Below are 27392 nucleotides of genomic sequence, written 5' to 3'. Positions count from 1 at the left end.
CCGCTTCCGCTGTCAATGGCAACGTTTACAAAATGGCGTCTTTCTAAATGGATACTATGATCACAAAGTACGTAAAATATTTGTTGTGATTTTATATTGTTGTCATTTCATTGTTTTATTTTGGCATATGCGGCATCAGCCATTTAGCACGTTGTAGTCCTATGAAATATATTTTAGAAAATTAAGTCATTGGGAATGTTGCTATTTGATATTGATATAAAAAATAGGGATAGAGACGTAAAGGTTCAGTGCCTCCTTAGAGACGTAAACACACACCATGAGTATGTTAATAAAACTATAGTTTTGTATGTACGGGATAAAATATGACACAATCTGTCGAAATTTTTGTTTATTCCCGTCCAATATTTTAAATAGATATTTCCACATTGAACAGATATCAAGTAACAAATTCTTCCAAGAGGAAACAGTGATTATGAAGTGAAAGCATTGTAATTTGCATTGAAATGATCGTTATCAATCATGGAGAATTATAGAATCAGTCAAGAACAAAAGTAATTTCTACTGAAGGGAACATTCATAATTTATGGCAAGGGGTGTGGGGGTGAGGTGGTGATGAGTTTTATGCAGAGGCATATGTGTACAATGTGAATGACCCCCTAAAATGTACGTACAAAGTAAGTGACCCCCTTTCATATGTATAAAATCAATGGCCCCTCCCATTATTTTAAAGCATAATATTTTTATGTACAAAATTGTTGACCCCCTAGGTACCTGAAAACAAACCCACTCCCCAGAACAAAATGGGTGACCCCCATTAAAATCATCATCATATATTGTAATTCCACTTTCAAATTACAAATCTGTCCCATCTGTCAGTGTCAGGTGTAAATTGTCACCTGTAAACACATGTTGCTGGTAAGCATTAACAGTATTTGATTATAATGGTATATTTTCAAATATATACTTAGGTAAAATGTAGACATGACCTTTTTTACCAATCCCTGATGTTCTATATGGGGTATGCTAAAAAGCTACTGGTAATGGCTGTGTCGATGTCATACAAGGAGGTGTTAAAAGATCTCACACTGTTGTTCCCAACTTGGCACTCTGAAACAAGGACTCTTCAGCTCAGTACATAAGTGTGATAATATTATAATAATCTTAAAACCCATTTTACCTCACCACTGAATGTTCAAGACAAAACAATGCATAACCATGATAATCAGACTAAGAAAAATATGTAATAATATATTAATTATATGTACCAGTGTATCTTTTTAACCAACTATCATACAGGTAATTAAATTTATTTGTTAATACAGAATGAGACGTTACTGACAGTTGGACACAGAGATTAACAATAGACAGCTATTTCTGTCAGTAAGTAAGCTTAGATAGGAACTGAAACAGGTTGTGGTCTGTCACTTTCTTCATTCCATTTCTTCATTCCATCGAAGCAATTCTTTCATTCCATCAGGCAATTCTTTTTTATCATCTCAACATGTAGGGGAAATTAGTTTACCAATGGTTCCACAATTCTCAGTGTTGCCTCCCTTTGGTGTTCCTGACACCTATGATCATCATGGACTTGAACCCATGATTATGGATTTCACCATGGGTGATTATGGATGGGTAATTGTCTGCAATCTGTATCATTGGGGACTTTCCTCTCACATCAAGTGGACATGCCAAGACATAATCTCACCCACTTACCCTCCCACCCACTCACTCACCAAATTCACCAGGCGCTATGACTTTGTTGGTTGTGACGTTGTACCTTGGTGTCACTGAATGTTACTCATAACATCAACCACTGGTTTGCGGTGCATTTTACAGTTGAACTTGGTATTGTTGGAAGACTGGTGACTGTGGCATAAAACAACAAGCAAGTTCGATGTTTGATTGGCATTTCAGAAGATGCTATTTGATGAACATAGAGACTTTTCTATGTTTCATCTTCTTTATTGTTTGGTACAACATTTCAGGGCTTGTTCTGGCCCCATCATCTGGTAGAACTTACAGATAAGTTCGATAATAACATACAAATTGAAAATAGTCAATGAAGTGAGCAAATACTGTGATAAATGAAATGAACCAACTAATGTTATAAATACTAATGACACAAGGGGTAGCAGTGTAGATTGTGAGTTACCATCCTCTGGTCTCTGTTCCCAGCAACCCAGGGTTGTACCAATCATGTAGTACCAGCCCTCAGTACAGACTGTGGCAATACAATAGATAAACAGATTTCAGATTACAAGCTTGACTTTTCTATACAGAACACTTTCTCCAGTGTTTACCGAAGCATTTAGATCAGTCCTCTGTGAGGTGGAGACCCCACTGTGTGTTAATGTGTATGGTAAATAATCAGTGTACACTGTGAGAGGCTTAGGTTCAACTTGGACGCTTACCAAGTCAAGTCTAGAAATGTTTCCTGAGCTACTATATGTTGATAGGTTTGCTCTGACATGCTAGTAGTAGTTGTTGACATATTGCCAAGTCAATTCTGGAAGAATTTTTTGAGCAGCTATATGTTCATGTGTGTGCTGTGATGTTCATTTATGTTTTTGGCTTATCATGGTTGGCAGATTACCAAGGTAGGGCAAGAATTGTTTACTGAACAGTTGTATGTTTATGTACATGATTTTATTACGTGTGCAACAATGCAATGCTTAAGTTGGTGGAATGTAAGATCAGGTGACATGTCCGTCTAACAATTCCTATCTTAGTTATGTGTCTCACAACAGAGGGGACCCAAGATAGCTTTTAAGGCCAAACAAAATATATATGTCTGTTTCCTATTACATGCTTTTCAAAAATAGGGTAGGTGGGTCGGTTTTATCTTCTTTTTTAAAACTTTAAAAAAATTTTAGTAGCACCAGGTGGGCACCTGAGAAGGTTTTCAAGAGTACCATATCATGTAGTGAGACTGAGAATGCCTTGTGATGAAACATTGAAAGATTTCTGTATGAAATCATTATTTATGTTATTTATTTGCAGGTTTTGTCAGTGAGAGCCCTTTATGCCAATTCAATGCAATCCATTTTAGCCCTATGTACACTAAAAAACATAAAAATATTATGCTTGATTTGGATAAAAATGAAAATTGAAATGCACTCCAGTCATGATATTGACTTGGTTAAAAAAAGATTTAGGGTCAGGGGGTTAGGATAGGGTCGGTCGGGTTACCGGAAACAGACATATATTTTTTTTTTGCCTAATACCCAAACGTTAGAGACAAATGGAGGTTATGGATCAAAGTGTGCATAAAGAGGCAGATTCATGATGTTTTAAGAGGGATTTGAAGTCAGATTCCAGGAATACATTACTCTCAAGCCCCTGATACACCACCTGATATATTAGGGAGGGTAGAGTGATTGAGTGAGTTTAGTTTAGTTTTACACCGCACTGAACAATATTCCGGCTATATGGTGGCGGTCTGTAAATAATCGAGTCTGGACCAGACAATCCAGTGATCAACATCATGAGCATCGATCTGCACAGGGGAAGAAAGAAGGACATATTGTGTGATTCATTCATTGAAAGAATCATTTCTTTTTCAGATAAAAAGGTAACTGCTGCTATTCTGATGCTCCCTTAGATGGGGTCAAACAACTGAGTTTATAGAAGCTATGTGGTAACAGCTCCACTGTGTTCACTGACTGAAGACACGTCATCATGGTGAGCATACCGGACTGGGCCAGGTTCTCACGCCTGCATGACATTCAGTTCAACAAGAATGACCCCAACTCCCATCTACAGAAGTACTACAAACAACGTGAGGAGGAGGCGATCCGACAGGCAGAACGCCATGGATACTTCATCGTGCCCGAGGAGAAGTTCATACTGGAGCATTGCAGGGCCGCTAACAAGAAGGCCAAAAAGCTGAGTCAGCTGTTTTTCATACAGTTGAATGGACTTCATTTGCGGAAAGTTGGTGAAATCAGCATGTGTTTGAATCTCCAGATATGTAACCTTAGCAACAACTTCCTCTCCAAGATAGAACCCCTAGCAGGATGTCGTCAGCTTGTCAAGCTGGATCTCCATAGCAACCAGGTTAGAATGTATAATTTATGTTTAATAGTACTTTATTTATGTTTAATAGCACTATTAGACCAGGACTTATAAGACTCAATTTAATTCATTATTTGCAGACATTTTTTATGTTCAACCTATACCATCAACAAAGATTTTTGACAAGACATGAAATTCTGTGTCTCATTAAACGTGTTGATTTTGCATTATTCAGCGATAGTATAATGTAGATGGAGCTGTCTTATGGATAACTGACTGACTGACTGAGTTTGGTTTTACGCCGCTTTTAGCAATATTCCAGCAACATCACGGCGAGGGAACACCAGAAATGGGCTTCACACAATGTACCCATGTGGGGATTCGAACCCGGGTCTTCGGCGTGACAAGCCAACGCTTTATCCACTAGGCTACCCCACCGCCCCTTATGGATAACAACTTCTTTCTTCTTTCTATTTGATGTTTCTTTACAGAATCTTGCTTGATGAAATCTGTACTGAAGTGTCATGTAGAATGAATAAAAGTGGACTTTGTCTATAACACTTAGTTCATTGTATGTTTTATGACATATTCCATGATGACTGAAGGTTTAAATCATTGACATCTTTAGCTCATCTGACTGAAATGTTTTGATCAGCTTGTCCATCATTTGTCATCAATATGCAGACACATTGAAAAGTCTATAGCTTACAGTAGTTGTTTGGTATTTTGTTCAAAATGTTATAACATACATATAACATGTGGTTAAAGCATCAGCTCGTCACGCTGAAGACCTGGGTTTGATTCCCCACATGGGTACAATGTGTGAAGCCCATTTATTGCCTTATATTGCTGGAAATTGCTAAAAGAGGCGTAAAGCTATACTCACTCACTCATTCATACAACATGTAATACATGTGTAGTGAGATATGTTATATTCGGGATTACACTTTCATTGTAAAGTACAGATTCTAGTACTTTTGTTGGGTTGAGTCCCATCCGGGATTCGAACCCACACCCTCAGAGTCAGGCACCTAATCGCCAACACACAAAGTCAGATGCTTTTGTGGAAGCTGCGGTGGCTGAGCAGTCTAGGCGTCTGACTTTGTGTGCTGGCGATTAGGTGCCTGACTCTGAGGGTGTGGGTTCGAATCCCAGATGGGACTCAACCCAACAAAAGTACTAAAATCTGTACTTTACAAAGAAAGTGTAATCCCGAATATAACATATGTTACATTTGACCACTTTCTAAATGGCATTGTGTATTTCATGAGTAGTGAGCAGTGTGGCTCAACATATGTCCTGCATTAGTGCACCAAATGATGTCACAAATCACAAATTTCCCATTGTTGTCTAATAGTGTTTATGTGTCAATGAATTAATAAGCAGTTTTTAAAGTAAATACTACTGTTGGCATATTTATTTATGAGCACTGACTTAAATATGCTTTAGCAGTTTGGATTTATAAATGTAAAAACTGATATATGCTTGCCAGTTTTTACATTAAACCTACTTAACTCATAAAATATTAAAGTCAGTCTTTTTTATGCAATAATTCGTATACTTAATCATTTTCATGACTTCTTATTAACTATTTCAGTTGTCTAGTATACCTGGAATGGCATTCTGGTCTGGGTTTCGCCGACTAAAATTCCTGCATCTCCATGACAACCCAGTGGGCAAGTTTGAAACAATTCACAGCCTGGGTACCTGTCCTTGTCTGATTGGCTTGACCCTGTATGACACTCCTCTCAGTCTCCGCAAGAACTACCGGCATCACGTTGTCAACTCCGTGTGGACCCTGCGAGTCCTTGACCACCATGTTGTGTCTGACGAAGAGATCATTGAGGATTCCAACTTCGCGGGGGTGTTTGCCACAATGCATCCTTCCTTGTACATCGAGCTGTGTCTTCCTGGAATGGAGGTAAGATTTCTTACATGATTCAAAACCAGATAATTGTTTAAGCCAATGAATATTTACTAACTCATCATTCATTTTGTGTTTTGATAATTTTCTTTGGGTATTTGATACAATTTAGGGGTGGTGGGGTAGCCTAGTGGTTAAAGCGACCGCTCATCACGCCGAAGACCCTGGTTCAATTCCCAACATTGGTACAATGTGTGAAGCCCATTTCTGGTGTCCCCCGCTGTGATATTGCTGGAGTATTGCTAAAAGCGGTCACTGTATAAGTAAAACCATACTCACTCACTGATATATTTTATCTCCCTTGGGTCCCAGTCCGATGTAGGTGACTGCACTCTGTTGGTGATGTTGGAACATAGTGTATATAAAACCTGTGAAGCACTGATGAAGTATTTAGTTTTTTTGAGTTTGTGTACATCGGTTTTAACCTTTATCAAATGTTAACATCAAAGATAGAAGATCTAACCTGTAAAAGTTTAGCCTTATAACATTGAGTCATACTGAACCTCAACAAACTTTATGGCCTGACAACTTCTTTATAGCAACATTTTGTCTAACTTGCTTGATAACAGTGTTAGCATCTACACCAAAATGTCTCATCATACCAGCTTCCAAATGATACTTAAAGAAGTAATTGAGTCATACTGATTGTTTTTCTTGTCTAGAATATGCATAAGTTATAATATAGTAATAAGTAATAAGTTATAATATATGATATAAATCTGGTAATTGCATTCATACCAATGCTGCAACAGTTTGTCATTAAATCCAAATTGGTTAGGGTTGTTACAAAAACCAGTCTCAATTTTATGAATTGGTTAAGTGTGATGTAATAGTATACCATTTCTCAAAGTGATGCTACCATGTATTATGAACATGAATATCATCATAAAGATAAAGCAGTTATGCTGTATTGTTCAATATGTGAACCTTTATACACCATGAAACTGTTAACCCAGATGTCCTGGTCCCAGTGAAAAGGGTGGAATTTGAATGATTCCAGATTAACAATTCATTGTAACAGATAATATGCTCTGTATCTTTGCGACCCGTGAGTCTTCAGCAACCCATGTGCTTGCCATAAAAAGGCGACTATCTTGTCGTAAGAGGCGACTAACGGGATCGGGTGGTCAGTTTCGCTGACTTGGTTGACACATGTCATCGGTTCCCAATTGCGCAGATCGATGCTCATGCTGTTGATCACTGGATTGTCTGGTCCAGACTCGATTATTTACAGACCGCCGCCATATAGCTGGAATATTGCTGAGTGCGGCGTAAAACTCAACTCACTCACTCACTCACTGTATCTTTGCAAGATGCCAGGTAATATTTTACTGCTGCTTCAGAAATACCTACCATAGTTTTACTTACCATGTTTATTATTTTAGAGATAACTAACATGTGTCTTTGTATCATGCTTGGCGACTTCTCAATGGTTCACATGCTTGATGGGTCGGTGGGGTAGCGTAGTGGTTAAAGTGTTTGTTCGTCATGCAGAACACCTAGGTTCGATTCACCACATGGGTACAATGTGTAAAGTCCATTTCTGGTGTCACCTACTGTGATATTGCTGGAATATTGCTATAAGCAGCGTAAAACTAAATTCACTCACATGGTTGATCTGAGGTTTATTTTAAATTCTTCTGGAATTCAGCAGAAGGTGGTTCAGAGGTAAATCAGCAGTGAATTTTCCAGTAAAATGGTCCCGGTTTTGTCATGACATGTTGTTTATTTACCGTAACTCCCTTTGTGTTGGTGATGTTGCAGGAAAACACGTACGAGGATGAGGTGTGGCTGATGCAGCACATAGAGGCTCGCATCAATGTCATCCAGGCCCACCGCTCCCCCGTCCTCATCATACAGCGATACTACCGCGGATACATCTCTCGGAAAAGGTGAACTTTGTTCTTTCATGCTGAACATGTTTCTTTCATAACACTGAGATGTATGAGGTTATTCACAGCAAGTGCACATGTAAACAAAGTTCTATAGTCACAATTATGAATTAATCTGGTATCCATCCACTGCTATTATCTTAATCTCTTTGTTTAACGATATGCGTACAATTTGTCATCATCAAAGTGTGCCTAAGATACACTCAGTAAGAAAATATGGACTTTAATATGTTATGGTGGTTTTTCTTATAATGTCCAAAAATATGGTCTGAAAGATCAGCAAATAAGTATTGTATTCTGGTCTTAATTTCAGTCAAATGATAATATGATCTTTCTAGAATTCAGTATGATATGGCTGAAAAACGGGTCACATTCATGTGGTCGGGTTTCCTACAACTATTTCTCGAAGCTGATGTCTTCAAAGTTTTGCTGAAAGTCGTACTGATTTTAATCAAATCGCACATTTGTGACCTGCACATGCAACAAATACAGAATAGTGTCAGTTTGCTATAAGTATAAGGATGGTCTGGTCATTGGTTCTAATCCCATGCTGGTATAGTTGTATGACACTCCTCAATCTCCACAAGAATACCCGCATTGTGTTGTCAGGTTTGGACTTTATGTCCATTCAGTACCAGATGTTATGAAGTAGGAATTTTGGGGGCACCTAACAACAGGTGCTGCGCTCACATAAATTCCATTATTGTATAATGTAACAGCACAAGATAATATGGATTATATGGCTGGAATATTGCTGACTGCAGCATTAATCAACATTTGCTCGCTCACTCACTCACTCACTCACTCGCTCGCTCACTTGCTGTGACCCTTGACCATGCCTTCTTCAGACACAGTCTTGGTATTCAGCGTCACATCAAGAAGGGCATGCAAGCTACATCCTCCGAGCTCCTCCCACCTCCACCATCTACACCTATGAACAATGCTGCACGGAGCTTGCAGGACCTGGGGCCTGATGGGATATCTATGGACTATGATACCTACATGAAACATCGCCGCCCAGGATCCAACATCCACAGCGAGACCACAGTAGCCTCAGTACCCCACCAGTCTCTTGTTGGGGTACGTCTTTCTTACATTTAAGCATCACATATTTTCTTGCCACATTGCCTGATCTCTGTGGGATTATATACTTAATTTTTAACTTACCTTACCATAGGTCTTATGCATATTACCTCAAGCTCCGCTTAAAGAGATCAGACAGTCGTTGATTCGCCATTCTGTAGAACGGCCACCTCGTGTATCGACGAGTGTACAGGCAACGGAAGTGACGTGATCTCCCCTCCCGAGCAAGCGCGGTCCATCCAAAATCACTTTTACTTCAAGCGTCTTGCTGGTCAGACGTTTTTGGTTCGCTAAGTTTCAGACACTTACTAATAGATTTCAGATATTAAAGTTATTGGTATGTATGTTTTTCTATCTTATGTCTCTTCTCTGTGGGTGAAGAACATAATTTACAAGTAACTTCACTTACCTGGCTACCTCGTGTTTATGTTTTTCACTTCGGCTTGGGGTGTGTCCCCACGTTCCGAGTTTTTTTTTCCACGTGGCATGTTTGGGTGTTTTGATACCTCTAGGGTTCTTCCACCTTCTGTTTCATGCTTGTTTTTGTGTACCTTCTTTTTTCTTGCCTAATTTTTGTGTTTTTTCACGCTTTTTTCGGCTCAGTGTGGGGGCAGCCATCTTGGTTGTTTACGACTGTCCCACTTACTTCAGGCGTGCCCATTCTTGTGGGAGGGTGCTTCCATTTTTCGTCTGCAGGGGTTGTTTCTAGGTTTTTACGTTTCACATTTGTGTGTTACAGCTTTTGGTGTGCATGACCCGGCAGTTTTGTTGCATCTGCAAGGTGCAGAAGTCTGCCAAGGACCCACACCCCTGGTGCCCAGACTGTGCGACTGTTGCCTGTTCCATTGACGAAGCTGTCACTTTTTGTACTCCGCTGTCCGTCGCAGATTTCAAGGCCTACCTCAGCGCTAAGAAGAAACGCTTGTCACAACGGAGGAGGAAAATGTCTTCCCCTGTTTCTTCTGTGGACTCCCGGTCTTCTCCCCCTCGTACGCCGGTCGGACGCTCTTCTCCTGTGATAGATCAGCCGTCCACCCCTGCGCCTCGTTTGCTGACGCCTGAAGCCAAGCGCTCGTCTGACGCCTTTGTTGACCTATCCCACCCGGACGCTTTGTCGCATCCGGAGGTTCAGAAGTTGCTCCGGACGCTCCTTTTGCCGGCAGCTGCCGGAGCCCAAGCTAGCACCGTTCCAGCGCCGTTGCCTAGCTTTGTCCCTGCGCCGACGCCTGTGGCACTTGATTCTCTAGTTGCTGACTTGTTGCTTCAACCAACGTCGATGCCTACGCCGACGCCCATGCGGACGCCGGCGCCGACGCCGACGCCGACGCCCATGCTGACGCCGACGCCTGTACCGACGCCAGCGCCAACTCCGACGCCTTTGGCAGACTACCGTATCCCCAGGAAGGCTACAGTGTCTAGAGAGGAGAACCTACAACGTCAGTTAACGTCAGGACGCCGAGCGTTCCCATCGTGCTCGACGATCTCGTTCCAGGTCTCCTCGGCAGCATCATCGGTCTAGGAGTCCTCGTCTTAGTTCGGATACTTCTCTTCGCCGTCGTCGGTCTGATTCAAGGTCTCGCTCTCCCGTACGTTCCAAGGATAGGGAGAGGCGCTCTAGGTCACCGATGCGTGGTAGGCGATACCGTCGGTCCCGTTCAAGGTCACCTCCTGTTCGCCGCTCGCCGCGTCGTCCACGTTCCCCGACAGTTACTTTGAGTGCTGCTTCTCAGTTGTCATCGGTGCGCCCACCGAAGCCTGCTGCTTCGGGTCAACGATTTACTGCTCCTACCGTGTCCTGGGAGGACACTGAGGAGCGCTATTTTTCTCCCGATTATAATGAGGAAATGTTGCAAGAGGATGATGATGATGGGGGCACCTACCTCCCTCTCTCTGCTGTGTTCGACTGGATTGCCGACAGACTGCCGGATTGTCCTTCTCCCTCTTCAGGTTCGGCCGACCCGAAGGCTATTCGGTCTTCTCCGGAGTTACTCCTCCCGCCTCACCCGATGGTGGCCGATGCTGTGGCTTCTTTGGACGCTGATTTTGCTACTTTGTCTCTCAATACCACGATAAAGGCTCCAAAGTCATGCAAAGGAGACTACAAGATTCATAGTTTGGATTTTGCCGATGGAAGCGCTGGCTCATGACGAGTCCCTCAAGCGCTTATCGGCTTCCCACAGGCATCCTACCGAGGTGCAGGACTCCAAGATGTTGGCCATTGATGCAGAACTCAAGCGGATGTTGAAGCCGGTATCAGCGTTGGCCTCGGCAACTTCGGCTGCTGCTTGGGATCTGACGGAAGACAACAGGTCAAGGTTAGAACATCTTACCACCCTGTTTCAATGGCAGGGCAAGGTGTTGCATGATTTGCTGGCGCACCTCCGGCGGCTCTGGCCATGACAACGGTTGTTCGGGCGGATGGGTTTCCTGGAGCCCTGTTCTTGGCAGGAAGAGTTTAAAGGAAACTGTTAAGAGCCCCTTTTGCGCCTCGTTTCCTCTTTAATGACGGCATTCGGAGGTGTATAAGGAACACGCAGAGCTTACCAATACGGAGGTTTCTTTGTCTACGTTCGAAGCTTTGAGTTCGGCCTTCGTGGCAGATCATCTGCAAGGGGTAGAGGGAAGCGCCGTTACGCCCCGAAGAGACTCCGTCCGCGGCGCCTCTGGCAGAGGGCGTGGCCGTGGCAGATCGAACCTGTTTTTCAGCGCCGTCAGCAGGATCGCCCCCGGGACCCCTTCGACGCCCGGCAGGTAGGGGAGGCGCCCCTTGCCCGGTCGCTGAAGTTGCGACCCAACACGACTGGGACCTCCGCCCCAGTCGTGCGGTTCAAAATCTACTCCAGTAGGCGGGAGACTGGGATCTTCTGGCCCAATTGGACAATCCTGGAAGACCCGTTTATCACCAACATTCTCAGGACCGGTTACAAGCTGCCAATCGCCCGTTAATGCGCCTTCTCTGACTTCAACACCCCAGTCACGTGTGTGTGTATGCTCCAGACCAACAGTTACTGCTAGCAGACAGCATCCACACTCTGTTACACAAACAAGCTATAGAGACAGTGCTAGACCCCGACAGTCCCCTCGGGTTCTACTCACCAATCTTCCTGGTTCCCAAGAAGGACTCAGGGAAACTACGAATGATTCACAACATGGCAGTTTTCAACCACCTTTATCTTTCGAACCGCCTCACTTCTGCATGGTGTCCCTGGAACAGCTTCTGAGCCAAGCTTGCGCCCAGGGTCTGGTTGGCCAGCCTCGACCTTCAGGATGCCTACCTGCATGTGCCCATTTACCACCGTCACAGAAAGTACCTGAGGTTCTTTTTCAACGGGTCCCACTACCAGTGGAAAGTGCTTCCATTTGGAATTTCCACGGCCCGTGGCTTTTACTCGGATTACCTCGCCGATCACCGGTTCCTCCATCTCAGGGGCATCGACCGACCCTTATATAGACGACTGTCTCATGAACCACCTCGACCCTCAGTTGCTTCGCCAAACAGATGCACTTTGCCATTCATCTCTTGCAGCAACTGGGATGGATTATCAACATAGACAAATCCCACCTGGAGCGTCCAGGAACTGGCGTTTATAGGAGGCCTCTTCCTGACACATTGCGACCTTGTCAGGATTCCGCTAGATCGCTGGAGAAAGATTGTCAGTTTCGCTAACCCGAGGTCTATCCCAGCCGCCGTGCTCAGGGAGTGGCAGTCCCTCTTAGGTCTCCTCACCTCAGCCCAGGACTTGGCGCTCAGAGGTCGCTTGATGCTTCGGCCGTTACAGCGCTTCCTGTTGCCTTACATCCAGGCGGACGACCTTCAGTTGAGGTTCCTTTGCCCCTGCATCTCCACGCTTACCTCCGTTGGTGGACTGTCGAGTCGAGCGTCTGCGCAGGAGTCTCCTTGACAGAGTTTGTTCACGATCACGAACTGTTCGTAGATCGTCTCTTCAAGGTTGGGGTGCTCACCTCAAGCGACCAGACCACCTGGGGGCTGTGGTCAGGCACCGAGCTAGGATGGCACATCAACAACTTGGAGCTGCAAGCAGTCATTTTAGCGGTTCGACACTGGGTGCCTCTGTTGCGGAACACCAGGCTCCTGATAGCGTCAGACAATTCCACGGTGGTGTGGTTGATTCACAATCAGGAAACGACCAGGTCCAAACAGTTGTTGGAGCAGGCGTTCCAGCTGGCCAGTCTCCTGGACGACAATGGCATCAGCGCCAGAGCCCGACACATCCCAGGGTGCAAGAACGTTTTGGCAGACGCTCTCTCAAGGCCGGGCAAACCGTCTCCAACAGAGTGGATGCTACATCCAGAAGCGTTCAAACTTCTTTGTCACAGTCACGGCCGCCCTCTGATCGACCTGTTTTGCACTTCGCTTCAACACACAGCTGCCGTTGTGCGTGTCTCCGATTCCAGATCCAGCGGCATGGGCGGTCGACGCCATGTCCTTGTCGTGGGAGGGTCTGGGCGTGCACGCCTTTCCACCACCAGTTCTGTTGCCAGCGGTAATAGCAAAGGTCAAGCGGACAGAGGCGATTCGTCTGCTTTTGTCGCGCCTTGGTGGCCAGCCAGAACCTGGTTCCCAGATCTGCGCCGATCTCGCCCGAAAGAAGTCCATAACAGTTACCAGACTGGCCTCACCTGCTCAGGCATCCCCACAGTCGACAGTGGCATCCCGATCCGACTCGGTTTCATGTGCGGTTGGATCATCTGCAAAAAGCTGAAGGCCAAGGGCTTCTCCACGGGTGTCGCCAAGGTTATTGCTTTCGTGCTCATCGAGTCTCCACAAGATCACTCTATGATGATAAGTGGGTTTCTTTTGAGAAGTTTTGTGCACAGAAGTCCAAGGACCCATTGAAGGCTTCTCCTCAGTTTATAGCAGAGTTCCTTCTCTTTCTTCGAAGTCCCGGCGTCTCAAGGGCAACACTATAGGAACTTATTTATCGGCTCTTAACTCCGTTCTGGCGGTCAAGTCGCGACAAAAGATTTCAAAGGTGCCAGAACTCATTGCCGTCCTCAAAGCGTTTAAGCTGGAGGACCAGAAGCAAAGCTCCGTCCTCCTGCTTGGGACCTAAGCGTCGTTCTTCGATCATCTGAGAGGTCCCCTTATGAGCCCTTGGACCACGGCTTCTTTTGAGAACCTCTCCAGGAAGACAGCTTTTCTCTTGGCCCTGGCCACAGCAGCTAGGGTTAGTGAGATCCACGCATTGGATGTCACCAGGGTGCGTTTTGAGCAGTCACGGCATGGTCTTGTTCATCTCGGACTGCTTTGGGACTTCGTGGCCAAGAACCAGCTGCGGGACAACGGATAGGATCTTCTCCATCCCTCCTTTGTCTTCCATTCTAGGACCTCACGGCTGAGGAACAGCTGCTTTGTCCCGTGAGGGCACTTAAGATTTATATTGCCAAGTCATCTTCCAGGAGGCAGTCTCGTAGAAGAGACTGTTCATCCGTTGTCTTCTGTGGCCAAAGGTGAAGTTAATAAGAACAGCTTAGCTCTGGCTCCGATACTACCATCCTGACCGCCCTCACGATCGCCAAGATCTGCCTCATCCTACAGCCACTAATCCGCATGAGATTAGGGCTCTGGCATCCACCATGGCTCTCCACAGAAACTGCACCGTTCCAGCCATCATGGAGGGTTGTTTTGGAAGTCCTCTACTGTCTTCGCTAGTCATTACCTGCGGGATTTGGCCGTCGAGGGCGTGGAAGGTCTTCAATCGTTTGGTCCACTGGTGGTTGCTCAGCAACTCACCCATCCTACCGCCCATTAGGTAACTACTTCTTCTTACCTTCTGGTCTTCAGGTTAACTTACACTCTGGGTGTATTTGTTTTCCTTAGGGTTGCCTTTAGTCACTATCTGTCTCCTGTTCAGAAGCCTCCTGCGACAGTCTGGCGATTCAGTAGTTTCTTCTGGTTTTCCCTTGGCATGTGGGTTTTAGGTGGGACGGTCCTCTGGAGCCCGACACACTGCCGATCCTACTGTCGAATCCATATGCATAAGACCTATGGTAAGGTAAGTTAAAATTTATTAAAATCTAAATATTTTAGATATTTAAATACTTACCTTACCATAGGGCGGTAACTCCTCCCAACGCTGGATGCTCCTCCCCTCTCTGGGCTCTTCGGACCTGGTCAGTAAAAGTGATTTTGGATGGACCGCGCTTGCGCGGGAGGGGAGATCACGTCACTTCCGTTGCCTGTACACTCGTCGATACACGAGGTGGCCGTTCTACAGAATGGCGAATCAACGACTGTCTGATCTCTTTAAGCGGAGCTTGAGGTAATATGCATAAGACCTATGGTAAGGTAAGTATTTAAATATCTAAAATATTTAGATTTTAATAAATACCTTGAACTCATATACAGATTCTGTTAGGTATCTGTCTGTTGTAGCTAATACATGTACTAGTATTCAAATAATGCAGTTCAGATGTTCATAATTCGGTTCAAGTGTTTATGATTCAGTTCAAATATTCATGACAGTGAGTCTCATTTAGCACCATGGCATATTTCAAAATTATCAAATATTAGTCAGGTCAGCATGATCTCACAGGGAAATACAGAACAACAGTAATTTGTTATTTTAAGCATGTAACTTGTCGAACAACATCCTAACTGTTCCTGAGTCGATAATACTCTGTATTGTTGTAACAGTGGTAGTATACTTGCAGAGTCTTGATGACCAAGGGGAGACGTCAGCTGCTGGACAGGGAAACATGACAGACTCTCCTCACAAAAAGACAAACATTGTCATCAATCTTGCCAAACTCCAGAGTGGGACATTCCAGAGTCTGCAGGAAGATGCAGTTGCCATAGAAACCATTTTCTCGATGGATGCCAATGATAGAAGCACTTATACAGAATCTGTCCGCAGACCAAGGAGGAAGAAGAAACAAGACAAGCCCAGGAAGGTGAAAAGTGTGAAGCAGTTCTTTGGCCCAATGGTTGAGACAGTAGAGGAGGAGGATCAGGTAGAAGTGGGTGAGGATGACTCGCCAATCACCCATTACCGTCTCCGTGGCAAGCGGCCAAACATTCACCTGGTGGACACAACTACGGAAATGATTCTAGAGCGAAAGGAAGCTGGGAGGCAGGTTCGGGAGGCAGAAGCTGAACATCACCGCAAGATCATGGACGCGCCTCTCCCCAGAATTGTATTGCCCAAACACACCACAACGGATCAAAGAATATTTGCACGGGTCCATGGCACTATGGGAATGTCCTGTCTGTTTGCTGTACAGAAAGCGTACAAGGACCGTGAGAAGGCAGAAAAAGCTGCTGCGAAGATGGAGTATATCTTAAACATGCGTGAAGAACGAATGCGCGCAAGAGACAGGATAAATATGTATCATGAGGAAAAGAGGAACCAAGCTTTGAAGAAGAGAGACAGAGACAGGGTCCGCATGTTGGATTCTTTAGAAAGGCATGAGCTGCAGAGGTTGAACTACCTTGACAAGCGCCAGGAGATAAAGAACAAGGCAACTGATTTTGTCAAGAGTCACAAAATCGACCGTGGTTTTGTGACAGAGTTCAACAACCAGCACACATCAGTATCCAATGCCCTGCTGCGTCATGACAGACAGGCCAAGGTGGAGGACCTGGTTCAGTCCAAGAAGTCCTTCGTCCTTGACAAGAAGTGTCACCAGGGGGAGCAGCAGGCCATGGTCAGAAAGTTCATGGAGCATCGGCAGCTGATGAGACAGAGCGAGACTTCAACCACACGAGCTGCTCTAGGCACAAGGCTTCTCCAGGAGACTAACGAGAGGTTCATAGAAGCTCAGCAACGTGTTTCCCATTTGAAGACAAGGAGGGCCACAGTGCAAGCCTTCTATCCCTTGCCACCCAATAATGTTCCGAATTCTGCCACTTCAGCCCCTCCTGGCATCAGCAGATGGGAAGCCTCTGCTATACTGCCTGCTGGCAGAATTGGTCGACATCATACCATGGTGACATGATCAAACTTCTTGTCCTAAAGTTGATCTTACCACCATTGCATGATGTGTCAGTTCAACTGCAGTAATTCCTTCTCAGATGTGAGAGGACTTTTTCTAAGTGAGAGTTGCTGATATTTTTATGAATGTGTTTGTTTATTCTATTACTTTCAAACTGCTGAAATTCCGTAATTGTGCCTATATTATACTGTTCAGTATTGCTTACCTGTAAAATATCTTGCCTTAACTTTTAAGTATCAATGTTTGAAAATGAAGTCAACTATTTCATGTCATTTATAAAGGAAAGGTGTAATTATTTAAAAGTTCGTTAATTTAATCTATATTGAAAATGGAGCATGATGTGGACCAGCATATCAAAGTCACCATGGTTACTGATATATGTGAGTGGAAACACTCTTGCCAGTAGTGGGAGAACATATTTACCTATAACCTAATTTCCTCTTTTTGAGGTACACTTCTGGAGTTTGTGATACTTTAATCATCTGTTGCAAGCTTTTGAAAACTTTTGTAAAACATAATGTAGTTTAGGTTTGGAGTTTGTTATTTGTGTTTTGTTTTGATAATATGAATTTTGAATTTAAAAAATTATCTGTTCAGAAAACACTGTTAAGAATCCAACGGGTTGGGTTTGAGTAGCAAGTATTTCTTCCATGATTCTTAGTATAATCAAGTATCTTCATGGCATCTACAGTGGGAGATTTTCATAAAAGGTTCATGAAATTCAATACTGTAATCTGTAACTGATATGAAAAAGTGTGCCATTAGTTATAATTACAGTGAGACCTCCTCCCCTTGGTAAGGGTGGCAAACACATTTAGATTTAAATGGTCAGTTGGCAAGGTAAAATCATGAGGATTCGCAATCTTAATTTCATCTTATTCGATTTACTTTTTTGTTTAAATTGACATTATCGGTACGTTTTCAGTGCAAACAGACTATAGTGTCTGATCTATGAGGTTCAGGATTACATGGTATCACTGTACTTTCTAGCTCAGCAGAACCTGACCTGTGACTACCTGCTCTGAAGTAAAACTCTGAGTGGTGTCCATTGAGTTAAATAAGCATTCCATGACTGTGCCAGTATTTACAGCCCTTATGTGTGGTGTAGCCAGTAGCTATTTGTAAGTTATACATGGTGCTGCTATAATTATAATGCACCTTTAGACATCCTTCCGAAGTCTGCAGAACCTGAACTTAGCACTAACACTGTTATGTTCATTAGATGTGGTACCATTGTATGGTATCACCATGGATACTATCATAGAGTTTTGCCATGGATACCATCATAGAGTATTGCTGTGGATACCATCATGTAGTATCACGATGGATACCATCATGTAGTATCACGATGGATACCATCATGTAGTAGCACCAAGGATACCATCATAGAGTATCGCTATGGATACCATCATGTAGTATCACAATGGATACTAATATAGAGTATTGCTGTGGATACCATTATGTAGTATCACGATGGATACCATCATGTAGTAGCACCAAGGATACCATCATAGAGTATCGCTATGGATACCATCATGAGTATCACGATGGATACTAATATAGAGTTTCGCCATGGATACCATTATGTAGTATCACGATGGATACTAATATAGAGTATCGCCATGGAATCCATCATGTAGTATCTACCGTGTGTGTAGGATACCATCATAGAGTATCACGATGGATACCATCATGTAGTATCACGATGGATACTAATATAGAGTTTCGCCATGGATACCATTATGTAGTATCACGATGGATACTGATATAGAGTATCGCCATGGAATCCATCATGTAGTATCTACCGTGTGTGTAGGATACCATCATGTAGTATCTACCCTGTGTGTAGTATCTACCCTTGTAGTCTTCCCAGGTAGTTCTTCCATTACAGATCCACAATGTAACTACAGTTTGAGACTTTTACCTGACCGGCCTGTGTCTATTGTTGTGTTGTGGCAATGTATGTTGTACTTTTGCCATGTTGTTTCCTGATAATATTGCTATTTTGCTCCTAATTCTACTGCTGAATTAAGAGTAACCAATCACCAAATACTGCTGTACCACCCTCAGTCACAGAGCTGAGTGTAACAAGCTTCAAAACCTGCAACCATATAGATCTCAGACACAATGTTGGAGGACTTAGCCTCAGTTGTCATTGTAGTGTGAAACAGTTTAACCTAACATGTTTAGTCTAATAATCTGATGTTGATGTTATACTGGAAAAGACAGTGCCTGGAAACAGGAACCGTTTGTTTTTCTAGTCCTGCAACATAAGCCACACATAATGGGTAATTTGTACCAAATTCTAGAACACCATTTGTTATGTCTGAATAAATCAAAATATATTTGATCCATCCTCTTCAGTGGAACAAATAATCGAAAGAGGATGGTGCCTTTCGCTGTTAGAGTATGTTGTTCAAACATAAAACTGAATTGAAAAGTCGAGTTCCAGGAATTCATAGTAAAGCATCACTCACAGTCGCATCTCTCACGAGTTGTGACTTCCTGTTTGTGTCATGTTTCGTTGCTGATGTTGAGAGATGAAGCTGATTGGCTATGGGTGTAAGACCTGCAATATACGACATATATTTATATTTGTTAAGTACAATACCCACTTGTTTCCCAAGACACAGCTGTGTATGAGCCTTTGAGGGCTGGCAACATTATACATGTATACAATGAATTCTAAGTATTTTTTTCAACATGGAGGCATTAGCGTGAGCACCTGGTCATAGCAAATTCATCCTGGAGTATGCAAGGTAATTCTGTTATCACATGATCTAGTTGTAAAAGGTGTTCTCTGTATCTGAATATGTCTTTGTGTTATATTTTTATTATTTTTTTACTAATTTCAATCAGTATTATAAAGATTACTTTTGAAAAATTGTGAAAGCTGTTTAGCTGACTGCACCAACTCACTGTTATTAATAGCAACCTCAATTAGATTAATAGAAACGTTAAGTGCAAGTGTCCTGGGAATTCCAAACAACATTAAGATTCAATGCCTTCACTTGCTCCAATTGTCAGGAGTTTGGGTGAGACAGTCTTTTGTCTCCAAATTGATTGCATCTGGCTTTCTTTTAAAACTAATCTATGTAAGTGATGTTTCATGTAAATTTGTGATACACATATTTTAATGTAACATATTTTTTAATACAGTACCACTCCGATATGAAAATATAATAGATAAATGTTATAATCATATGGTGTTTTTGTTGTGAATACTTAGCAGAAATATCAGAAAACCTTGTTTGTGCCTTAAAACACAGCTATGACATATTGGCATCTCATATGTTCCAGCTTCAATGAGTGAGTGAATGAGTATGGTTTTACGCCGCTTTTAGCAATATTCCAGCAATATCACAGCGGGGGACACCAGAAATGGGCTTCACACATTGTACCCATGTGGGGAATCAAACCTGGGTCTTCGGCGTGACAAGTGAATGCTTTTACCACTATGCTACCGCCCCTCCAGCATCAATGATGAAATTGCACAAAATGAATGTGCGGAACAAATGCACAGGATAGTTTAGGACTGGATCATTAACATTCTCAACCAACTCTCAATGCTTCAATTTTGATACAGATTGAACTGAACAAAACTGACAGCAGTATATATTTTGTTTCATTCGGGCTGGACAAGTCACAAGCTAGGAGGACTAGTGAAATAAGATTTCAGCTATTCCTCTGAATTATTCTTGAAAAACATTCTGAGAAAAAAGCAACAGTGACTGGTTAACACATAGCTGACAATTTTCTGTAACCAGTTCCTAGGTTTCCAAAAGAACACTGACAAAGATCTCTTGATTCACAAGTTTAATCCGAGCACCAACAATGAATTTGTATTATGGCACAATCATACACACGTCTATGTGCTATTTATACAGAATACTGCCAATGATGCAATGGTAACAAACTAAAGAGACTGCACACAGATTTCTATATAACTTGAATCACTTGCAGTAATAATTATACCATGGTTTTATGTACAAGGTAATTTAGTCTTGCTACAAATGAAATATGAAACATTTCCCTCTGGGAACTCGGACAACTTTTGTTGGCCATTTTTATATGCTTGATTTGTGTCCAATTTGGTCCTTCCCAAACAATCCTGTAACTAATCTAGTCCTGCTCCAAGCCGTCCAGCCTCTGTTTCCTCTTGCCAGCCAGTATCGCCTTTTTGAACAAATTACAGTAGTACTCCACCGTCACTGGAGTATCATCGTTACCCGGGACGGGATACGTGATGAGGCGGGGATCACAGTTCGAGTCAACTATCCCTACAGTCGGGATCAGAAGCTTAGCACTGTCCGTAATTGCAGCATGAGGCAAAAATGCATTGTTCTGTGTGTGGAGGAAGATACAGAGATCTGGCAGCCGTGTGACAGTCCCGAACTGGACGGTGGCATTTGTGAATGTTCCTCCCTTCCAGAACCTACAGTGAGAGTACTCATTCGCTTCCAGCGCAGTACGCTCCACCCATGGCATTGTCTGTCTGTGGCGAGACAGGAACAGGATGATGCCACCACGGTAGGCGATGTGGGCTGTGAAGTTGAGGGCGTCTTGGAACAAGGTCAAGGTCTGGTCAAGGTCAAAGATGTCAATACCAAGGCGGTTGCCAAACAGGTAGGGTGCCATGTACGGATCTCTCAGTCCTTCCTTGTGACCGAAATGTACCCTAGCCTTGAACATATCTCTCACTGTGACCAGCTCCCGGACACCAAAATAGTCATGGTGTTGTAAACTCTTGGCTGCCACATCAACATCCACAACATCCTCAGCAACATCCTCAGATAATGGAGATGCCTCAGCAGCTGCAGCTGTGAAATAAAACGATTAATAAAACAAACTAGAATAATCAATCAAATAATAATCAATTAGTTTGATTTTCATCTGATTCCAAATCCATGTGAATTACCTGCTCTATTTAACTGAATGACCCAATTTCGGTTCATGCATGGACATTGAAGGAAGTAATAAGATACTGCAAATCATGAAATTTAAGTGTCAGATGTGAGAGCCCCTGGCAAGCATTAACAAAATGACATATCTATCAGAAGCTATTGTCTTGTCAGATTCACCACACATGTTGAAACAATAACACACATAAAGAGTGAGTGAGTGAGTTTAGTTTTACGCCGCTTTTAGCAATATTCCAGCAATATCACGGCGGGGGACACTAGAAATGGACTTAACACATTGTGCCCATGTGGGGAATCGAACCAGGGCTGGACGAACTACTTTTACCTAAACCACCAGGCTACCCCGCCCCACATAAAGAGACAACAATGAGCTATGTCATAGGAGGTCAATTTCCACAGGGCTTCTTACCTAGCTCCACATCAAACATTGTCAGTTTGTTTAAACATATTGATGACAGTTAAGAAGTCACCAACTTTAAGTCATGGCACCTTAGTTCCAGGTAACCTTGTGAAATAACTTCATCACCACAAACTAGTGGTTTTCGATTAATTGAGCTGAAGTGTCAGGGTCTGTAAACGTGTTTAATTCTTGAAAACTCACCATCATGACTGAGTGAGTCCAGGAAGTTTATGTTCAGATATATTAGTCATCACTTTAAAGTAGCAAGTTGCACACTAAGCAATATTCCAGCTAGATGATGATTGTTCGCTGGCAATGAATCAAATCAATGAAACAATGCTCACCATCAATGAGTGAGTGAGTTTAGTTTTACTGACTAAGATCAATTTCTAATCCGGAAACATTGAACTTCACTGAAGGTCTGCTCGATCTTCATGGGTCTGGTCAGTGCAGTGCAGTGAAGCAGCAACAGCAGTGGTCAACACATGACACTACTCATTAACACTCAAACAATTGTTGTTTAACAACAGTGAATGAGTGAGTGGGAGGGAGGGAGATTTCAGCCCTATTTCAGTCAAATTGGTGTCACTTCATACGAAACTGCCACGAAAAACAAAGTTCATACCCACTGTTTATTTTAAATTTTTAAAAAACAACAAAAACCGTTTAGTCAGTAATGATGTATTTGGTACTGTATTATGTTCACCTTAAGTGTTTGTAGTGTTTTGTGACTGTGTTCAGCCTATTATAACATTTGTAATTCAGGGGTTGACATTTATTTTTTCAAAACTCCACTGGACACAGTTCCAGGAAACTTTCAAAATCCACTTGACCAAATGTTGATTTCACTTGACCACAATTAACAATTTGGTTTCTTTTGCAAATAATCTTTATCATTTGGTAGGAATTGCATTTTATTTCATCATCAAAATACATATATCAAAACATTTCAGTAGTTTGGCACTACTGTACCACGGTAAAGTTTAATGTGGATATTTACTTGACCAACCGGTGAATTTCCACTCAACCCAGGCGTCGGGCATTGGTACTTTTCAACCCTGTAATTTTTCAGTCAAATCCAATAATCTGGTGTTTACTTTCTTTTTCCCTGAGCTTGGTGTTATTGTTAGCTGACAAGTGTGTGTAAATTGTAGTTCAAAGGAAGGACTATGAACATTAACTCCTTGATACATTTCAGACCAAGGATCTTACAGTCTGTTGTTTCAGAACAGACGTGAGTGAGTGAGTGAGTGAGTTTAGTTTTGCGCTGCACTCAGCAATATTCCAGCTATATGGCAGCAGTCTGTAAACAATAGAGTCTGGACCAAACAATCCAGTGATCAACATCATGAGCATCAATCTACGAAATTAGGATACAATGACAAGTGTCAACCAAGTCAGCCAGCCTGACCACCCGATCCCGTTAGTCACCTCTTACGACAAGTATGGGTTACTGAAGATAAATTCTAATCCAGATCTTCACAGGTTACAGACATGTGTGTAATATCAGTGTATGAAATAAGCCAAAAACCCAGCCAGACATCAGGGCTGGTAACTTTAAATTGTTACCAGCCCAAAATGGATTTAACCAGACCAAACACCAAGATATGGTGAATTTACTCAAATTTACTAAATAATTTACCAGACCATTGGGCTGGCTAGCTGTAAATTTAGACCGTCCGTCAGAAATCTAGCCCGTCTCGGGTGGTCAGACAGGCCTTATTTCATACACTGGTAATATGTTTGTTGATGTTGTTACTACCTTCATCCAAACTGTTGTCATGAGGGTTATTGACACATACCTTTCTGTAATGTTGGAGACGTACCACTTGAATAACCTTTCTGAGAGGTAATATGTCCCCTTGCTTTCATGGCAACTGGGCAGGACACTGTGACTCTTCCTATCCAAACAAATAAAGGAGTCACATCATGTGATCTTACACCACCCTAACTAAAACATTTGAGATATGTACTACACCCCATTCACTAACCAATATCCACTGGTCACAAAGACACAGCTCCATGTTAGATCACAAATAACTAAACATTGTGAAAATACCGCCTGTTTCTAAACCATTTATGTGTAAAATTGTCGGCCAAAATGTCAAGATTATTTTTGCACATGGGGCTAGTTTGAGGCCATCAGTCACCAAGCCTTACCATGATCCATGCAGAGCTACAAATAACTTTTTTGGGTCATTGAGTTATGTACTCGCTTGTGTTCATCTCAGTTGGGTATCCTAATTTTCCTTTGAGTAGCCACTTACACTGTACCCACCTCACTCAAACTCATTTGGGTATTTTGCCATTTTCCATTGATTGTAAAAATATAATAAAGTTTAAATGTTAGTGTTTGTTCTTTATATTTGACCTGTAGTGTGAGAAACGATAAGAAAGACTGCAAGTTGCCAAGTTCATGTCCTGAAATGTCCTGACCCTCTCAATATACCTCAGTTATTTTATCTATCCTGTTGCTGTGATCTCCAGCCCGTGTTTATATTGTATTGTTGTTTATAGTGATATCTGTTTATGATAGCGTGCTACTTTTAAATTAAGAGCTGTGATACTCTAGTAGTTTTACTGTCCTTCGATGACAGATATTTTATATTCTAACTTTATTGATTTTAATGTTGATATAAATTAAATTGTTTTCGTCACGATATGGCTGAAACATTGCCGATGTGACGTTAAATATTAACTCACTCACTCACTATTTTATCTATCCACTGGTACACCAGCTAAGATTTGACATTTTTGTGTGTACACATGTAAGATCACATTTATTGAGTATTTACAAAAAAGCAAGCGTACTTGTACGCAATAGACTTAATAGGAATTGAACGTTCACATAAATATTGCGTAATTTACGCAGATACGCAGCCTGTCTGTACCTCTGTCCATGTAATAGCCTCTTCAGATAAAGTAACTGTGATCAACTCTCACTGAAGCTTCCCATAGACTTCATAAAAATGAACACAACCAGTACTCACATACCCAGGAAAACCTGCCCTGCCCTATCATTTTAGGATGATTTTGGTTGGTATTTTTGTTTGTCACTTCCCAACTCATTTAGCAATATTCCAGCTATATAGCAGTGGTCTGTAAATGATCAAATCTGAACCAGACAATCCAGTGATCAACAGAGAGCCTGACCACCCAATGGCATTAGTTACAGCAAGCATGGGTTGCTGAAGGCCAATTCTAACCCAATATTCACTGGTTTTTCAGGATGGAGAAGAGCATGGTCTAAAGATTGCATGATAATTTGCTGACCCACCATTTTATGTAACATTTTATCTTGCATGATGTAGGATTATTCAAAGAAGGATGGATGGCAAGTGTATATAATACCCAAACTAGTCAGATGCCTGATAAATAAGGGTCATTTTTGTTTAGAGGATATATGAAATAAGAAAGAAATTATTAAGCATTCGCTATTTACTGAAGAACACACAACTGTTTATAAAGTCTGAATATAATGCTTTATTTTACTCACTCTGCATCTGATACAAGATAGCTGATACCAACACAATGCAGTGAAAAACAAGGTCTGATGTAAAAAAAAATTACATCACATGTTTTTTCACACTATTATAGATCTACTGATATTCAGAAATACAGAAATAGAATCTAATCTATATCGGATCCTTTTAGTTTTAACAGCCATCGTGGGGCCAATCATACCCTGCTGTTCTTACATACAGTAGCCCAGAGGCTTGTTACGTTCATTTGTGCTAGCTCCAAAAGGATGGGCGAGTAATACCATACAGGTAAAAGCCAGACCCTTAGAGATTGAATGGGGAAGGATTTACGCTGCTTTCATGGTGGGGACACCCAGGGGCGGATACAGCTTTTTGAGAAAGGGGGGTGGGTGGGGGATGCACACTATTGAGAAAGGGAGGGGTGCACACTTCATTTCTACCCGAGTTTCAATGGTCATTTAACAAACTTTCAGCACAAAAGGGAGGGTGCGCACCCCTGCACCCCCTTTCTGGATCCGCCTATGACACCAGTAATAGGATATACACATTGACGCTAGTGGGGTATTGATATCATCATCATGCTATCCCAACGCCCTGTCCCGTGTGCACCATTGTTCATTGTAGTTGAAAACCCTGAATTCGAACCTTACACCAACGTATCCCGGCAGCAAAGTCCACACCGTCACACATTGAACGTGGACGAAAACCGGAGATCTAACATTAACACAAATTCAAGTCAACACAAATGAGCTAGTTTGGCTCAATGTTCCATTCAGACAGTAATTGTGCTTTTCAATGCATGCAATGAAATAGATCTATGCCCTACCATTGTTCTTTAACATAGTATGGAATGAAAAGAATCGACATGCCAGAGCACGACTCTTGCTCAAGGGCGCAGACATCTTGCTGCAAGGGAGAGTACTCTTGAGTGATGGATGCATTTCGAAGACACTCAACAAAATTATGAGACAAACAAGCGCGTATTTGTTATCAATATCATTCTAAAGATGTCTGACAATATCTTACATTTCAAAATGTCTATATTTAGCAGGTGTCTGTTGTCATACATCGAAAACGTTCTTCTTGTCGTTTGTACACAAAGGTAAGAAGTTTTCAGAGAGTGAGTGAGTTGGGTTTAACACCACTTTAAAATGGCGCTGATCTATGGCTTCAATCCGACAGTCCCACACTAGCAGCAACCTTGGTCTCATTAGCTACTGTGAGACACAGCTGAGAGTGACATGAGACTGGGCTACTGTCTGTAAGGACGGCGGACATAAACTTTGAGACAACGTTTACACGCATATATTCATAGGCGTGGGCGTGTTAATTAATTTCTTCAAACTCAACAAGCAGATGAAAAGAACGGTGGATGTCGTTATTTAGAATATATCTGATGGTTCTAGTCTGAGTCTTTTAAGTATCTAGAGTGTGCGAGCATTTTCGGATTTCTGATAGTTTGGACTGATCTGATTTGGGTCCGACTGTACCTTGATATTTAATAACTTCATGTAATAATGTAATGTCAATTTTCTAAACAGGCATTTCATTTATTTGAAGCCATAAACTTTATCAACTCCGTTCTACCATTGCTGTAATTTATAAATCCACTGAAGTAAATATGTCTAACTTTAGTACCTGATGAGGACGCCTTCTGTTCTGCTCAGAGGTGCATTGAACATATCAAAAGCTGGATGAATTATCATTTCCTCAAAGAGTGAGGAGACTGAGGACAAGACTGAGAAAAGGAGAGAACTC

At 42.3% G+C, this 27392-nt stretch overlaps 2 protein-coding genes across 3 annotated transcripts; one reads left to right on the top strand and one right to left on the bottom strand.

Moving 5' to 3' along the window:
* Positions 1–16: 16 nt before the first annotated feature.
* LOC124290694 (leucine-rich repeat and IQ domain-containing protein 3-like) lies at positions 17–18637 on the top strand. Of its 2 annotated transcripts, none has more exons than XM_046727493.1 (6): positions 17–67; positions 3525–4017; positions 5573–5896; positions 7664–7791; positions 8640–8871; positions 15550–18637. In XM_046727493.1, exons 2-6 carry the CDS (start codon positions 3640–3642, stop codon positions 16831–16833), a joined length of 2346 nt encoding a protein of 781 aa, XP_046583449.1. In that variant the 5' UTR covers positions 17–67; positions 3525–3639; the 3' UTR covers positions 16834–18637. The 2 variants fall into 2 exon arrangements, with proteins under 2 accessions (XP_046583449.1, XP_046583447.1); XM_046727491.1 differs by lacking the exon at positions 17–67 and adding an exon at positions 1284–1341.
* Positions 18638–20631: 1994 nt separating this feature from the next.
* Positions 20632–26554, bottom strand: LOC124290701 (28S ribosomal protein S2, mitochondrial-like). Its single transcript, XM_046727502.1, has 3 exons — positions 26461–26554; positions 23955–24053; positions 20632–21650 (listed from the first exon to the last, which is right to left on the bottom strand). Exons 1-3 carry the CDS (start codon positions 26534–26536, stop codon positions 20953–20955), a joined length of 873 nt encoding a protein of 290 aa, XP_046583458.1. The 5' UTR covers positions 26537–26554; the 3' UTR covers positions 20632–20952.
* Positions 26555–27392: the final 838 nt, after the last annotated feature.

This window comes from Haliotis rubra, unplaced genomic scaffold (genome assembly GCF_003918875.1).
Source record: "Haliotis rubra isolate DU_JTF1 unplaced genomic scaffold, ASM391887v1 Scf470, whole genome shotgun sequence".
Lineage (NCBI taxonomy): Eukaryota > Metazoa > Mollusca > Gastropoda > Lepetellida > Haliotidae > Haliotis > Haliotis rubra.
Note: the sequence above shows the minus strand (reverse complement) of the source record. Positions and strands in the feature narration are given on the sequence as shown.